At 43.7% G+C, this 16,188-nt stretch overlaps 1 protein-coding gene across 1 annotated transcript in view; it reads left to right on the top strand.

Annotated features, from left to right (window-relative positions):
- Positions 1 to 16,188, top strand: part of LOC124612333 (peroxidasin) — a 207,807-nt gene that overhangs the window by 145,264 nt on the left and 46,355 nt on the right. Inside the window, exons 14-16 of the mRNA XM_047140476.1 lie at positions 3,173 to 3,365; positions 7,025 to 7,345; positions 11,724 to 11,930. Coding sequence (XP_046996432.1) covers positions 3,173 to 3,365; positions 7,025 to 7,345; positions 11,724 to 11,930 — 721 coding nt within the window. The remainder of the gene's footprint in view (positions 1 to 3,172; positions 3,366 to 7,024; positions 7,346 to 11,723; positions 11,931 to 16,188) is intronic.

The following is a 16,188-nucleotide window of genomic DNA, read 5'->3' as shown; positions in this document are numbered from 1 at the left end:
TTAGATTAAGTTAGCTTAAGTAGTGTGTAAGCCTAGGGACTGATGACCTTAACAGTTTGTTCCGATAGCAACTTACCATAAATTTCCAAATTTCCAAAGTTAAGCAACTTTGGGCATCCTTGGGATTTGGATGGGTGATCGTCGCCGTGCGCTATTAAACTATTGGGTGCATTTAGCCTTCTGATGCCAACTGAGAGGCTCCACGTCAATGAGACAGACAGCGCCTGGAGAACGGACTGTTGACCTCACTAGCCTCCATATTTGCATCCGAATGACGCTTGTCGGCAGAGTACGACACGGCGGTCGGTCGCCACCGCTGAGCCTTCCGATGTCTGTTCGGATGGAGTTTTGTTTAGAGTGACAAGATTGGGTGTTTCCACCAAAGCATTGCAAACGTCTGGTACCATGAGACATATCGATGTACATTTTAGTGAGGTACATCATACTTCTTTTGAACTATCAGTAGCTAAAGACAGAGGGCTGATAGTGATTCTGGCTGCTACTGGTATTTAGCCTTTCATATCGGTGCTGGTCTTTACCAGTTCTTAGACCAGTTGCTTTCACGAAATATTTAAAATCGTGTTCCGGACTTCTGGAAAAAATACACATACAGCATAAATTCATGAATTAAAGTTTCAGAAGCAGTTCGTTTACTTAAAAACCGGACAGTGCGAGTAGGACTCGGTGTCTGAGCCTTCCGTACAAACGTAACTATGAACATAGATAATAATAATAGTTTCGTTTTTTTCGAATAGCTGGAGGCAAGCCTTTCTACTTTACTCCACTTCGGCGACTTGCGCGTACCTTAGCCTACCACAGTCATCGATCTGGGGCAAGGCGATCTGAGGAATGCAAACTCGTTTTGTTTATGGCGTCTTCTCACGTTGTTTAGAGTGGAGGGTACTATACAACGAAGAGTGAACAACCCGAGGCCCGACAGAGATTCGATTCGGTGACGTTTCGTTTGCCAGACTTGCACATTACCGTTGAAGTTCCAGGACCGCCATGTATGTAAAGCGTTGGTCTATACGTCTCGATTTGTGAGTTCCTGACTATCAAAATAAGTGGCACACATGTGTGGCCATTTCATCTGATTGCACTGTCTTGGAAGCTTGAAGTTTTTACACAGCCGAAGGACCGTAGAATTTGTTATGGGTATAAAACTGAACGCGGTAAATCTACTAGATCCTGAGAAGAATTGTCTTAACAGACGGGCAGGCATAAAGATGTACATTTTTTGGTGGTAAAATTACAAATTAACAAGTCTTGGATTTTTTCTATTACTTGTACTGTGAAACCTTGCTTCTTGACAAATTTTATGATTCCAGGTCAACCGGGAGTACCCTACAGCTTTTGATGAGTGAGTTTCCGATTGTCGAAACATGTGTCTTAAACAGTCGTATCTTTTGACTACGTTGACATAGGAGCCTAAATTTTCCACACCGTCAAGGGATCATACAACTTAGTATGTGACATTAAGTTCACCTTGGTACCTGTACCCGTTGCTGAGAAAAAGTGGTCATAACTATTGGACAGACAGCGATACAGACAGTCAACGAAATGATTCTGTAAGGGTTCCGTTGTTACCCACTGAGGTACGGAACTATAAAAAGGAACGTATTCAGAAAGTTCTGTTTCGCTTTTGCTTGCTTGCTTTATTCATGTGGAATTCAAAAGCAGGGAAGCTGTATCCACTTTCAATAATTCTCGTTTGTGTATATCGCAACAATACTGTGGTTCGTATAAACTCTTTATGTCCAGGATATGTACGAGGGTTGCACACTATTTTTGTAAAAATACAGTTTACATTCTGCATTTGTGATAGTTTTACAGTGTGTAGATACATCCTTCCCACTTGTCTTCAAACTTAGTTCAACTTGTTCCCGTGAGTGGCGCCGTCACAATATGTCTTCAAGATGGCTGTTACATTTGAGGTTCATCAGAAGCAACGTACTGTCATAGAATTCCTGTGCTGTGAAAACGAGACAGTGGGAAACATCCACAATAGGTTGAACAAGGTATATGTAGATGCTGCTGTTGATCCCAGTACAGTTAGTCGGTGGGCAAGCAGGTTACGTGATGAAAGCGGGCACGGCAATATTGAGGACTGTCCTCGCAGCGGCAGGCCTCGTACTGCACACACACCAGACAATGTGCAGAGTATTAACGAATTGGCGACTACTGACCAACGCATCATAGTGAGCAAATTGTCACGCTACGTTGGATAGGGGAAGGAAGTGTTTGCAGAATACTGAAAGTGTTGGCGTTAAAAAAGGTTTGTGCCAGGTGGGTTCCCAGGATGTTGACAGTGGCTCACAAAGAAACAAGAAAAACAGTATGCAGCGAACTTTTGGAACAGTACGAGAATGGTGGAGATGAATTTCATGGAAGAACTGTGACAAGTGATGAAACATGGCTCCATCATTTTTCACCAGAGACGAAGAGGCAATCAATGGAGTGGCATCATGCAAATTCACACAAGAAAAAAAAATTCAAAACCACACCTTCTGCTGAAAAAGTTATGGCTACGGTGTTTTTCGATTCCGAAGGACTCTTGCTTGTGGACATAATGCCAAGTGGAACCACCATAAATTCTGATGCATATGTGACTACACTGAAGAATTTTCAAGCTCGACTGAGCCGTGTTCGGCCACGTCAGCCAAAGCAGGATGTTTTGCTTTTGCACGACAATGCACGGCCACATGTCAGTCAAAAAACCATGGAAGCGATCACAAAACTCGGATGGACAACACTGAAACACGCACCTTACAGTCCTGACCTGGCTCCATGGGACTATCATCTCTTTGGGAAACTGAAAGACTCTCTTCGTGGAACAAGGTTTGAAGATGATGACTCCCTTGTGCACGCTGCCAAACAGTGCCTCCAACAGGTTGGTCCAGAATTTTACCGTGCCGGTATACAGGAGCTGGTTCCAAGATGACGTAAGACTGTTGAGAGGGATGGAAATTATGTGGAGAAATGAAAATATTGTTCCTAAAGTATGTATCTACACACTGTAAAACTTTCAAACTTGTAGAATAAAAGATGGATTTTTTTAAAAATGGTAGTGTGCATTTCTTTTGGAGTGACCCTCGTAATGTTGGGCAACAACGGCTGGTTGAGTTTCCGAACATGTGGCTGCAGTTAGCTATATCGCTGCCTCCTTCCGCAGGTCCTGCGACTTCGCGCCGCCCTGCTTCCCCATGGAGGTGCCGCCGGACGACCCTCGCATCCGCAACCGGCGCTGCATCGACTTCGTCCGCAGCAGCGCCATCTGCGGCTCCGGGCAGACGTCCGTCTTCTTCGACTCAGTAATGCCAAGGGAGCAGATCAACCAGCTCACCTCCTACATCGACGCCTCACAGGTAAGCGCTAATCAATATGGCGCAGTCTTTCCCGAGATAAGTTTTGACTCCATTTTAGTGTATCAACTACAGTATTGATCTTCTTGACTGATAAAGATCTTGAGCCGGATAGTAAATCGGATCTAGAATATTACCTTTCGAAACCTTCCACCAACCAACCATTCTATAAACTTTATACGTTTAAATGATCGGGACAAAACTGAACGGAGTAGTCCATCTTCAGTTTATGAATAGGCTGCACCAATTTGTCTTGGTTCCTCTACTGGCGGGTTAAGTCACTGTGGCGTGCGATTTCACTACGTATCGCTACGGTAGATATGTATCTACAAAAAACATAAAATACTTATTTAAATTTCTTTAGATGATCATTACAATTAAATTTGCATTACAGTTGTACGACTAACCCTCATAATGGAATAATATATTGAATAAACCGCCTCAGTTGCGATAATTTTCTGGTCTTAACCCAGGTTTCGGCTAGAATAATCTAGCCTTCTTCAGGAGCTTAAAATTACTATAACGTGCCAGAGTAAGACATAATAAACATTAAAAATTTAAACCTATAGTACCGTGGTACCATGTCGAATTAAAACTAGATAACTGAAGTCCAGCCCCGGCATTGCTTCACCACGCAGTCGGTTGGCAACGTAATTTCCGCTGCCAATCGATCGAAACGTTTGGGTGTACAGAGATAAATAGTGTTCCAATCATACTTCCGTGGAACCCTCCTGACGAGAGCTTTGTGTCTCACGAACTCTCACCATACAGAACAGCGCACTGGTCTTCGCATATCTGAGAAACCATGCCGTATGCTCGAACCTTCGTTCAGTCTGCAGTGTGGCGCTGTGTCAAACGCTTTTCGGAAATGTTGGAATATTGAAGTGGCCTGTTGCCCTTCGTCCATGGTTGGAGAATATTGTGTAGGAGAACAGCAAACTGAGTTTCATGCGAGCGAATCTTTATAAATCCCTGTTTATTTGAGGACAAAAGCATTTGTCTCTCAAGGAAATGTACTACATTCGAGCGTAGAAATATACTGAAGTACCATGCAACAATCCAACTTTTGGGATGTTGGGTTGTAATCTTGTGGGTCCCACCTTTTGCCTTTGGTGCCTTATCTCAACACACTCATGGTTTGCATTATTGTGACCCAAAAGATTTACGAAATACAGTAGACAACTGAGGAGAATGCGTGCGGTGGATGAGGCGAGATACACGGAAACGGTCCTTACCTCTCTCTCTTCTGCCCCGTAGCTGCCCCTGTTGGTCTATGTTCTCATCAGTTTCTGGGGGAGGGGGGGGGGGGCGTTTAGGGCCCAAGCGATATGGCGCCGCTTCAGGCACGATGCTGAGAGTGGCGCCACAACTGTAAGATTTCTATGCAGTACGTATTAAAGTTAATAGCAGCCGCTTGAACGCTAAGCTGGCAGGGGCGCCCAAGTGCGAGGCTTCTAAAAGAGTGCGTATGACAGTTAGCAGCTAGAAATGACGCGGGTGAATGTCTACGAAGGAAAAGGGTGTGGGAGGATGGGAAACGTGTTCTCGAGCCGGTGCTGGTCGGCCTTTTGTTATCTCACTGCTTCCCGGTTGTAGTTTCAGAGTTTCTTTCACTTTTTGTTTACAGATCTGTTGACAAAGGCGAAAACTGTAGTAGAAAGTGAATGAAGGATCACATTCCCAATAAAAGCAAGAAACGGACAAGAATACTCTACCACTGCTGTGGTTTTAACTCTGTAAAATGGAACGCGTATTTCAAGAAGACACATTTTAGTGGCTGCATACACGGTACCGGTAAATATCAATAACACAGCGGTTACTGATATTATGTGCACAGAAGGAAAACTTGACCAATGTTATTTCGGAAGTTCAAGTCCACTGATATGGTGAGTCGATTTACCATACGACGGGCTTTCAGTAAGTAATGCAACACTTAATTTTTCTCGGCCAATTTCTTTGGAAATGAAAATGCAGGATTTCTGGTGTGACAAGGTGGAATATTCCCGCTTCAGCTCCTGTAACTTCGTGAAGTTCCTATAGCTGGAGGCGCTATGTGTAGCTTTCAAAATGCTGCCTGTAATAGTGGTGCGTTCCAAGCAGAGGGCTGTCAATGACTGGCTTTTGGCTAAAGTATAGAACATCGCAGATATCCATAAACTTTTGGAGAATGTCTACGGAAGGGTGGTAGTGAACAAAAGCACGGTGACTCGTTGGACGAGGCATCTGTCAAATCATACCAAGGTCGCTCAAACTTGTCTGATCTCCCGTGCGCCGCCTGAGGTGGCCGAGCGGTGGTAGGCGCTACAGTCTGGAACCGTGCGACCGCTACGGTCGCAGGTTCGAATCCTGCCTCGGGCATGGATGTGTGTGGTGTCCTTAGGTTAGTTAGGTTTAAGTAGTTCTAAGTTTTAGGGGATTGATAACCTCAGAAGTTAAGTCCCATAGTGCTTAAAGTAATTTGAATTTTTTTTTGATCTCCCGTGCGTCGGCCGACCGCACCCAGCTGTGACTCCCGTGTCCGAATGTGCAGACACTCTCATTCGAGATAAACGATGGATCACAATCAAAATTTTCGCTGCTCGACTGGACGTCTCTGCTGGTAGTGCTGATACACCCGTCCACCAGTTGCGGTACTTAAGGATGAGAAATCGCTTAGTTCCTCGTCGCCTAACAGACGACTATAAAGAGAAAATAAGGATCATACGTGCGGAAGGAGTACGTGGATGACGGGGAGATTATTGACTCCAGCGGCGACGAGTAGTATGGTACCATGCAGGCTTACAGGCCATCCCAGTAAGGTGGCTTAAGGCCATCGCATTGAAAAATAGGGTTTTGAAGCGAAAAGAGAGGGGCATAATGTTGTAGTCGCAATCCTCAACAAAACCAACCCGCTTTCGCAAAAAAGTGTGTTGTATTACTTATTGAACGTCCCTCATATTTACGTCACTCAAACTTCTTCAAGTCAGTCACATTTCCTATTTTCATGTAATTGCATGCATGAAAATGTTTTTGTGGTGGTGGTGGTAAGTTATTATGGGACCAAACTGATGAGGTCATCGCTCCCTAGGCATACACACTATTTCAATTTACGCTAAGGACAACACACACAACCACGCCCGAGGGAGGACTCGAACTTAAGACAGGGGGAGTCGTGAGAACCGTGGCAAGGTGCCCTAGACCGAGTGGGTACCACGAGCGGTGAACGGCTCTTTGTATGATGTTTGTACTGCAGTGCGTGGTATTCCAGAATGAGATTTTCACTCTGCAGCGGAGTGTGCGCTGATATGAAATTTCCTGGCAGATTAAAACTGTGTGTGCCGGACCGAGACTCTAACTCGGGACCTTTGCCTTTCGAGGGCAAGTGCTCTACCATCTGCCAGGAAGTTTCATGTCAGCTCACACTCCACTGCAGAGTGAAAAGACAAAGGTTCTGAGTTCGATTCTCGGTCCGGCACACAGTTTTATTCTGCCAGGAAGTTTCAGTGCGTAGTATCTTCTCTAGACCACGTCACACCACTCGCCGACACATTCCTGTCGCGTATGTTCTTCTCAGCTACGCACATTACCTTTCGTAAATGTAAAAGTTCGCCTCTTCACTTCTGGACACGTGCAACCACTGATGCACAAGTGCCGCACGTAGTATTCGCCCTTGCTGCCCGCAGGTGTACGGCTTCTCGGAGGCGGTGGCGCGCGACCTGCGCGACTTCCTGCGCGGCAACTTCGGCATGCTGCGGGAGGGAGTGAAGCTGCCCAACCGCAAGCCGCTGCTGCCGCTGGCCGACCGACAGCCCAACGACTGCCGGCGCGACCTGTCCGAGAGCGACATCGGCTGCTTCATCGCCGGCGACATCCGATCCAACGAGCAGCTCGGCCTGCTCGCCATGCACACCATCTGGTTCCGCGAGCACAACCGCATCGCCACCAGGCTGCGACAGCTCAACCCGCACTGGGACGGTGACACCGTCTACCACGAGGCGCGCAAGGTACGGCCAGCTATCCCTACCTATTTCTTCTGTTTTGATGAGTCCCGCCACAACTTTATCTCCTGTGCCAACCTCTTCATCAAAGAGTAGCACTTGCACACGACGTCCTTGACTTTTTTTCGTACATCCTAATTCTGTCTTCTACTACGATTTTTATTCTATACAGTCCGCACCTTGTGGTATAGTGGTTATGTCGATGCATCTACACTGAATTGCCAAAGAAACTGGTGTAGGCACGCGTATTGAAATAAAGGCAGAACACGGCGCTGCGATCGGCAACGCCTAAATAAGGTAACAAGTGTCTGGCGCAGTTGTTAGTTGGGTTACGGCTTCTACAATGGCACATTGTCATGATTTAAGTGAGTTACAACATGATGTTATAGTCGCAGTACGAACGATAGGACACAGCATCTCCGCAGTAGAGATCAAGTGGGAATTTTCCCGTACGACTATCTTACGAGTGTACTGTGAATGTCAGGAATCCGGTCAAACATCAAGCCTCTGACATCACTGTGGTCGGAAAAAGATCCTGCAAGAACGGAACCAACGAAGACTGAAGAGAATTGTTCAAGGTTATAGAAGTGCAACCCTTCCGCAAATTGCTGCAGATTTCAGTGCTGGGCCGTCAACAAGTGGCAGCTTGCGATCCATTCAGCGATCTTTCAGAGCCGAATACCCACTCGTGTACCCTTGATGATTGCACGAAACAGAGCATTACGCCTCACCTGGGCCATGTAACACTGATATTCGACTTTTTACGACTGGAAACTTGTTGCCTGGTCGGACGTACCTCGTTTCAAATTGTATCGAGCGGATGGACTTATACGGGTATGAGATAACTTCATCAATCCATAGACCGTGTATGTCAGCAGGGGACTGTTCAAGCTAGTCATGATGTAGGGCGTGTGCAGTTGGAGTTATATGGGACCCCCGATACGTCTAGATTCGACTCTTATTGGTGACAGGTAAGTAAGCATCCTGCCTCATCACGCGCATCCATTCATGTCCATTGTGCATTCCGACTCACAAGAGCAATTACAGCAGGACAGTGCGACAACCCACACGCCCAGTATTTCTATAGACTGGCCTCAGGAACACTCTTCTGAGTTTAAACACTTCCGGTGGCCAGAAAACTCCCCAGACATAAGCATCATTGAGCTTATCTGGATGCCTTGCAAGGTGGTCTTCAGTAGAGATCTCCACTCTCTCCTACTCTTACGGATTAATGGACATCCCTACAGTATTCATGGCGTTAGTTCCCTCCAGCACTACTTCAGACATTAGTCGAGTCCATGCCACGTCGTGTTGCGGCAGTTCTCCGTGCTGTGCGCGGTCCCTTCATGATGTAGGCAGGTGCACGAGGTTCTTTGGCTCTTCAGTGTAGAATGCAGCGTACGGGGCTCGATCCAGGGCAGAGGTGGAGGTGGAGATTTTTTTCGCTCGGGGATAGGGTGCTCGTGTCCTCTTAATCATTTCATCTTATCTTCATCGATGAGCAAGTCGCAGAAGTGGCGTAAAATAGAAATACTTACACCAGGTGGCCGAAAAACCCTAAATGGAGTCCCCTGGCCAACAATGTCATACGATCGTTTCATCATTTCATTTACACTCTACAGCCCCCAGAAGTATTATGAAAGTTTTTCGCTAATCCTATAGGTCTCACTCTTATTCTTTTTCTGTGGTTTCCGCATATTCCTTTCCTAGCCGATTCTGCGGGGAATCTGTTCATTTCCAATCTTATCAACCCACATAATTTTCGGCACCCTTTTGTAATACTACATCTCAAATGCTTCGATTCTCTTCTTTTCCGATTTTACCACATTCCATGGTTTCCATTTGTACAACGGTGTGGTCCAAACGTAAGTTCTCAGAAATTTCTTCCTCACTTTAATGCTTAAATTGAATACTAATAACTTATTTTAGTAAAAATTGCTCACGTTGCCTGTGGTACTACGCATTTTATATCTTCTATGTATTGTTTATCATACATTATTTTACTTCCAAGGTGGCTGAACTCTTTCCTTCATCTGCTACATGGTCCTAATTTCAAAGATTGCTATGTCCCTTTTTTCGTTTCTGCTACTCCTCATAAGTCTTTATTTGTTTTAGTGTCAGCTCGTATTGTGTCCTTATTATACTTCATTCTTTTCATCAAGTTCTGTAATTCTTCCGCAGAGCCATTGAGGATAGGGACGGCAGCAGCAAATCTTCTCATTGACATCCTTTCACCCTGGATTTTAATCGTACGGCTTCACCTTCATTTTATTTTCGTAGAGACTGGACAGTGGGCAAGAAAGACTGCATACCTGCATTACACACTTCGTGATCCGATTACTTCGTTCTTGATTTTCTACTCTTATTTTTCCTTCTTGATTCCTGCACTTATTGTAGAGTGTATTTGAAGATTCCTGTTACGGGTTTCTAAGGGTTGTAGAAGGTTCTTAGCAGACAAAGTTTTGATGAGGAACTCGTGTCTACAAAAGCGCTATTTGAATGAAATATATGCTTGTACACGGGGTCGCTTTCAAATCTTGCGCTTCATGGTACGCGCACGAGGGAGAGCATGAGCTGACCTGTTGCTCCATGCGAGGCCATGCTGTATCTGCGACGCATTATTTCTTACACATGGTCCACAAACCCTGGTGAGCGTCAGTGGAGCACCAAAACCAACCCTCCCAGTTGCGAACGTTGCATTTTCTCGCAGCCGTTCTTGCAGGAGGATGAAAATTGTGTGTGGTGGACTGAGGCGACCCGTAAAACTTTATCGTTGCATGGGTTAAGCAACTTTACGATTACATACCACACCGTGAAGCGAGAGATTTAAAAGTCATCAGATCCTGAAACATTTTCTATCCAAAAGTTACACTGGTTCCATATCAAAATAAGAATTGTGTAACGTCTTCTACACAGGGTGTGCCTCTTCAGAGTAGTGAGGCGCATTTTCTCTTGCATTTCGGTAGGTACTTACAATGTCGTTTTTGCATTGTGTAGCTGGACTTAAGCACAAACAAACAGCGCTTATCACTTCTTTCACGCGACGCCCGTTGTCAGTGGTAAGCGTCGCTCTGTTTCCTGCTCCAAACAAAATTACTTTTAAAGCTTAATTTTAGGTGCCCGTTCAATGGAACGGTCCCAGATTTATCTAGAGCGATATTTGTTCTATAGATGTGTTATTTATTTATGTACATTGTTAACGCCCAGATTGTACCACTAAACTCAAACACTATACAACACAGTCAACAATGAATAAGTTTATATCTCATCAGTCAGCAGCTCCTTCCTTTCAGAAAATTTCTTCATTCGAAGAGACAGACACCTCGTATAGCACCCGTCTTTCTCTGCAGCTTATATCTATTTTCTAAGAGAAATTTAAACACTGAAAGGTATGTGCTGAGATTCGATCAGGATAGAGCCAGTGAAAAATGTCGATAGTTCCCAACCGCAAGGGTGGACGAGTAGTACATCTTCGAGTAGTAAGATCTTTGACAGCTAACAGAGCTAGGTGCACGCGGTAAAAGTTTGATAGAAATCCCATTGTTGATGCAATAAGTGTTTTGTGAAACGCTCTCGTAAATCCATGCTAAAAGTTTTTTTTTTATCTAAAAAAATATTTATTGTTCAAACTTTTAAGGCACATGTGAAAAACTATATAAAAAAAACTTCTATAGCATGGATGTACGAGAAAGTTTCACAAAACGCTTATTGCATCAACAATGGGATTTCTATCTAGCTTTTTAGACATTATTTAACCAAATAAAACCTATTTTATTAATTATTCTTTCTAGTTTCCCCAGGTATGTGCCGAGTTTCGCTCAATATATAGCTTATTATGTGCGTAGCGCCAATTCTTACTTTGATGCTGTCACGATCCGGCTGCCTCCTGCAGGCATCTAGCTCCGACTCGAAACACGTCTGCTGTCTCTGCGCATCTCCTCACCACTACTCAAACTTTTACCGCGTGCACCCAGCTCTGTTAGCTGTCAAAGATCTTACTACTTGAAGATGTACTACTCTTCCAACCTTGCGGTTGGGAACTATCGACATATTTTCACTGGCTCTATCCTGATCGAATCTCAGCACATACCTTTCAACACTGTATATATAATTTTAAAATGTCTAATGCTTTTCCTAGGTCGACAAATCCTATGAAAGTGTCTTGATTTTTCTGATGTGTTACTTCAGTCATCAAAGGTAACGTCAGTACTTCATCTCTGGTGTTTCCTAAAGTCATACTGGATTATATTTGCCAACTATTTCTGGTGCCAGTGACATATTTTTGAAAAGACTCCGCATGATCCAGAGAGAAATACACTTGTTGCATTATCGTCTCTCAGCGTCTTTCAGCTTGGTCACTTGTTCCTTGCGGTCCTGTGCGCAGATCGTGGGTGGCGAGGTGCAGCACATCACGTACAAGCACTGGCTGCCGCATATCCTGGGGCCGCAGGGCATGGCCATGCTGGGCGAGTACCGCGGCTACGACCCAAACCTCGAGGCCACCATCAGCAACGTGTTCGCCACCGCCGCGCTGCGCTTCGGACACTCGCTCATCAACCCGGTGCTCTACCGCCTCAATGCCACCTTCCAGGTCAGTCTCCATTGATTTCCCCAAGCTGTAGACAGCTGAACGTGAAAATTATGCAGACGTTTTTCGGGTTCGACAAAGCCGTCCTCATACGGGACGAGCTTCTCACCGTGAAACATGCTAAACATGGTATCCATAGTGGTTTGTGCACGCTCGGAAACGAACAGGTGTATCACACGCCACGTGCTTCTCATCACGATTTGCCAGCAGAGCTCTCCTCAGCGATAGTTTTCGGCCGTAGGGGGGACCGGGGCACGTTGGCCATAGGGGCAGGATGGCCTAGTCGAGTTAGTTCATTCAATAGACGCTAGATGGTACTGGGAATCAATCAGCAGGTTGGTAGCACTGTCCCGCTCCCTCTACAGGAGCAATATGGCCGGCGAAGCAGTTTTGGACAAGTTGTGTTGATTGTTTTTGTGCATGTGTGAGTAAAATTCTACTCGTCGGTTAAATGTGTGTTATGTAAAGTTTGCTTACTTTAGGCGCAAGAGGTGAGTAGTATAATTAAACGTCTTAGATTAAGGATTATTTCTATATGGCATACAATCTAAATTGCTTCAGTGGGTTTTGTGACGAATGGAATTTATTGTAAACATGGCGATGGGGCAGGCTGGCCCAGAGACGACGGGGCACGATGGCCACCCGGGCCAACCTGCCCCGTCCTATATATTTTTTTAAACTCGATGAAAGATTTGTTATTTTTAATGATAATAATATTTATAATTCGTCGAGTTTATGAAATTATTACATAATTTTCGAAGTTCAACATATTTTGATACGTTTCAGAGATCAAAAGATCGCCATATTCACGAGATAAAAAGCGTTTTAAAAAGAAAACACCAACATGTAAATTTTGTTATAATCTTAAATAGGATAGGCCAGACGCAAACACTGAAAACAGTCCATCAACTCGAGCTGAGATAAACGTAAGACCGTTTCCAACTCCAGAAGAGGTCAGACCTTTCGAAAAAGCAGAGCCCAGAAAAAGTATGGGAGCAGGGAAAAAGAAAAGAGTTTCTGCCATAGTGACAGACACTCCAGTAAAAAAATCCCTCAAGGAAGAACAAAAAGGTGCAAAAGAAAGAAGGCGAAATCATTGGAAAGAAAACTTAAATCACAGGCTAAAAAGCACATTTTCAAAACGAAAGTAGGAGCAATGGTAGAATGAAATTAGCTAAATCAACTGCAGTAGGCCTAAAACGCAAGAAGAAGCCAATGGAAGATGACGATGATGAAGATGATGATGATGACGATGAGGAAGATGAAGATTCTCTGTGCCGAAGGTGTTTCAAGCCTTTTTCAAACAGTCAACCTGGAGCACAATGGAATCAGTGCACAAACTGCAAGTGTTGGGCTCATCAGACATGAGTGAAAAATGAAATCCGTGGACTATTTTATGAGTGTTATAACTGTGCTGATCCTTTGGATGTGGACAGTAATTAAAGTTGATTGGTTTGTATTAAGACACTATAATTCCTAGTAATTTTAAGCTTTCCCGTTGACATAGTAAAATGTTAAGCATTTAACTCAATTTTCAACTTGATTTGATGTACCTTAAAGTATGTTTCTTGATAAGTATTCGTTTTATTTTGATATCCTAAAGTTATTCTAGTTTAACTTATCAAAATATTACACGGGTAAACGTGCCCCAGCCTCTGGGGCAACTTACCCCGAGGTAGGGACAGACTGGTCCACTTGACATACGTCCAGTAATTAATTTTTTTTGAACTTTTTAACCCATATTTTCAAGGTTAATGCTTGTGGTCCAGATTCAGTAAGACGGCTCTAAATATTTAGCAATAATTTCATAAATTTAAATATGTAAAAAAAATCAATATAATTTTTTTAAAAAAATATGGCCAACGTGCCCCGGTCTCCCCTATGTTACAAGCAACTCACACAGTTCGTTTACGAAAAAAGACGAGAGTAAAATTGCTTCTTCAGCGCCATTGGATTGCACATTGCTGGCTTGCTCATATACCGACCGAGATAGCACAGTGATTAGTACACTGGACTCTCATTCTCGAGGACGACGGCCATCCAGATGTAATTTTTCCGTGGTTTACCTAAATCGCTTAAGGAAAGTATTGGTATGGCTCCTTCGAAAGGACGAGGAGAATTTTCTTTCCAGTTCTTCCATAATCCGAGCTTGTGCTCCATCTCTAAACATCTCGTTCTCAATAGGAAGTTATATACTAATCTTCCTTCATTCCTTCCTTCCTTCCCCTGTCCGTATGTTACATGTGTTATTTTGTCTGCAACACACACACGAATAAGAACTCCAATACCCATAAACACGACCTAGGTAATACATAAAGGACTTATGTAGCCTACAAACTGGAAAGATTTTTGCACGTATTAATAGATATCAAACTGAGAGCGAATTAGGCAGTTATGTAGATAGCGATCTTGCAATTAATTCGTCCATTTTCGTTGGCACCATTTGTTCGATTGACTGAATGTGCCAGCTAATATTTACATATTGACTAGAAAATCCTACAATCATTTAGGTGAAATGAAGAAGAATGAAAAATGTACACAGAAAGCAGGATGTGAACCTGCAACACATCACTAATGAGACAGCACCTCCACAGACGGCCACGTGTCTGTGCCTTCCATTTTACCACGTCCTCTAAGCTTTAACCACCTTTATGCTGTTACTTCATATTAAATAATAACAAATCCGACCAGAAACGATTTTTTGTGTAAATCTTCTGTGCACCAGTTCCTTGAAATAGCATGCTCTCATATCATGCACGTTATCAATAAATTCTAAATGCCTTTAAGAGCCTATATGTCGTTTCCTGTAATTTCATTATAACGGATAGTACCAAAATTGCCGCGTTTTCGAGAGATTCTCAGTGTGCCAGGGCTTTGGGACACCACATGTTATTAAACTTAAGTTGCATAATAGCACCCTCCAAACAACTGAAAACTGGAGCCCAGTCAAGCTAAACTCTTCAGAACCATGCCGCTAAACCACATCTACGCGGAGCTGATCGACATTTCATGTGTAAGCCTAACAGTATCGGGTACCTGTTTGAAAAACAGCACTCTTTATCAGCATTCTAAAACAATGACTGTCATTACTTAAATCCGTGTAGGAAATATTTAAAATTCATTCTGATAAATTAAGTTCTGTAATCCATTCATGACAAATATGTTTTAATATGCTTTTTGTAGCGATTTCTCAGAATATATAACTACAAGTCGTCCGGGTTATGAAGGCAACATAATGAAACTACGTACCCAGAGAGTTTATCTGCAAATAATGAATGAGTCTGTCGATGTTTCTTAACTATTTAGTCGTCAGTTACGCATTGAATATTATGTTGATTTAAGTTTTCACTAGTTTCCAACTTCAATTTGCTTGGTAACGACTACGAAAAAGGCAAATATCTTGCCGACTGTAAGCACTTATTGTACAGAAAGCATTATAAGCTGCCAGTCTGTCAGCTCACACACTGTTGATACGGGGATTGCAACGGAAGAGACAGGGATTAATGCCTAAGGTGCTCTTACTCAAGAGGTAAGCTCCGAAGGCAAAAAGCTAAGCAAGAAAGCTAGGAAAATAAAGGTGTTCGGTAGAATTGGTAAACGATCGTTAACAGACTACATAAAATACGATTTTAGGACATTTACCTGTTCTCCGAGAATCGCAGAAGAGTTGTGTTTATGCTTCCAGTAAATCTTAAACCGACTCCCAGGTATGTACACGCCAAGTAAGATAATACTATTGGAAAATTGCAGCACGAGCTTCTGACGCGTCTGTAGAATCGCTCACTGTTTCAGTTTGCCGTAATTTCTGTGCTAAACAGCGCTTAGATTTTTCCAAACGAGTTTCGTTATTTTTTGCTTAAGAAACAGCAATTCCTGATTCAGCTGCCAGATTTTATCTTACCGGCCGCCAGCAGTATAGAGTGATACCCACCTTGCGATTCCAAGGGGCGCCGTCATTCACAACGGAACTTTCTCGAGAATGGAGCCGCTAAGAACAATGTCCACAGAGAAGCTTATCTCCACTGGAAGAGACACCAAATGCACTCTGAGGTCGTTTGGCTGCCTCTCTCCGCCACCGACGACTTCTTTTTATGGACATTACGCGCAGCAATATCAGTAAGACACATAATGCTCCAGAACTGAAGGTCCAGATAGTAGACTTCGCGAGAAAGCACGTCGTCGCTGAAGGACAGAAAGGTTCAAGTCTTCAAGAGAGAATCTGTGAGTAGATGTTTCGATCGAGACAGATAGTTCTAGTGAC

This window comes from Schistocerca americana, chromosome 4 (assembly GCF_021461395.2).
Source record: "Schistocerca americana isolate TAMUIC-IGC-003095 chromosome 4, iqSchAmer2.1, whole genome shotgun sequence".
Classification (NCBI taxonomy): domain Eukaryota; kingdom Metazoa; phylum Arthropoda; class Insecta; order Orthoptera; family Acrididae; genus Schistocerca; species Schistocerca americana.
The sequence above is the reverse complement of the archived record's forward strand: the minus strand, read 5'-3'. Positions and strand labels throughout refer to the sequence as shown.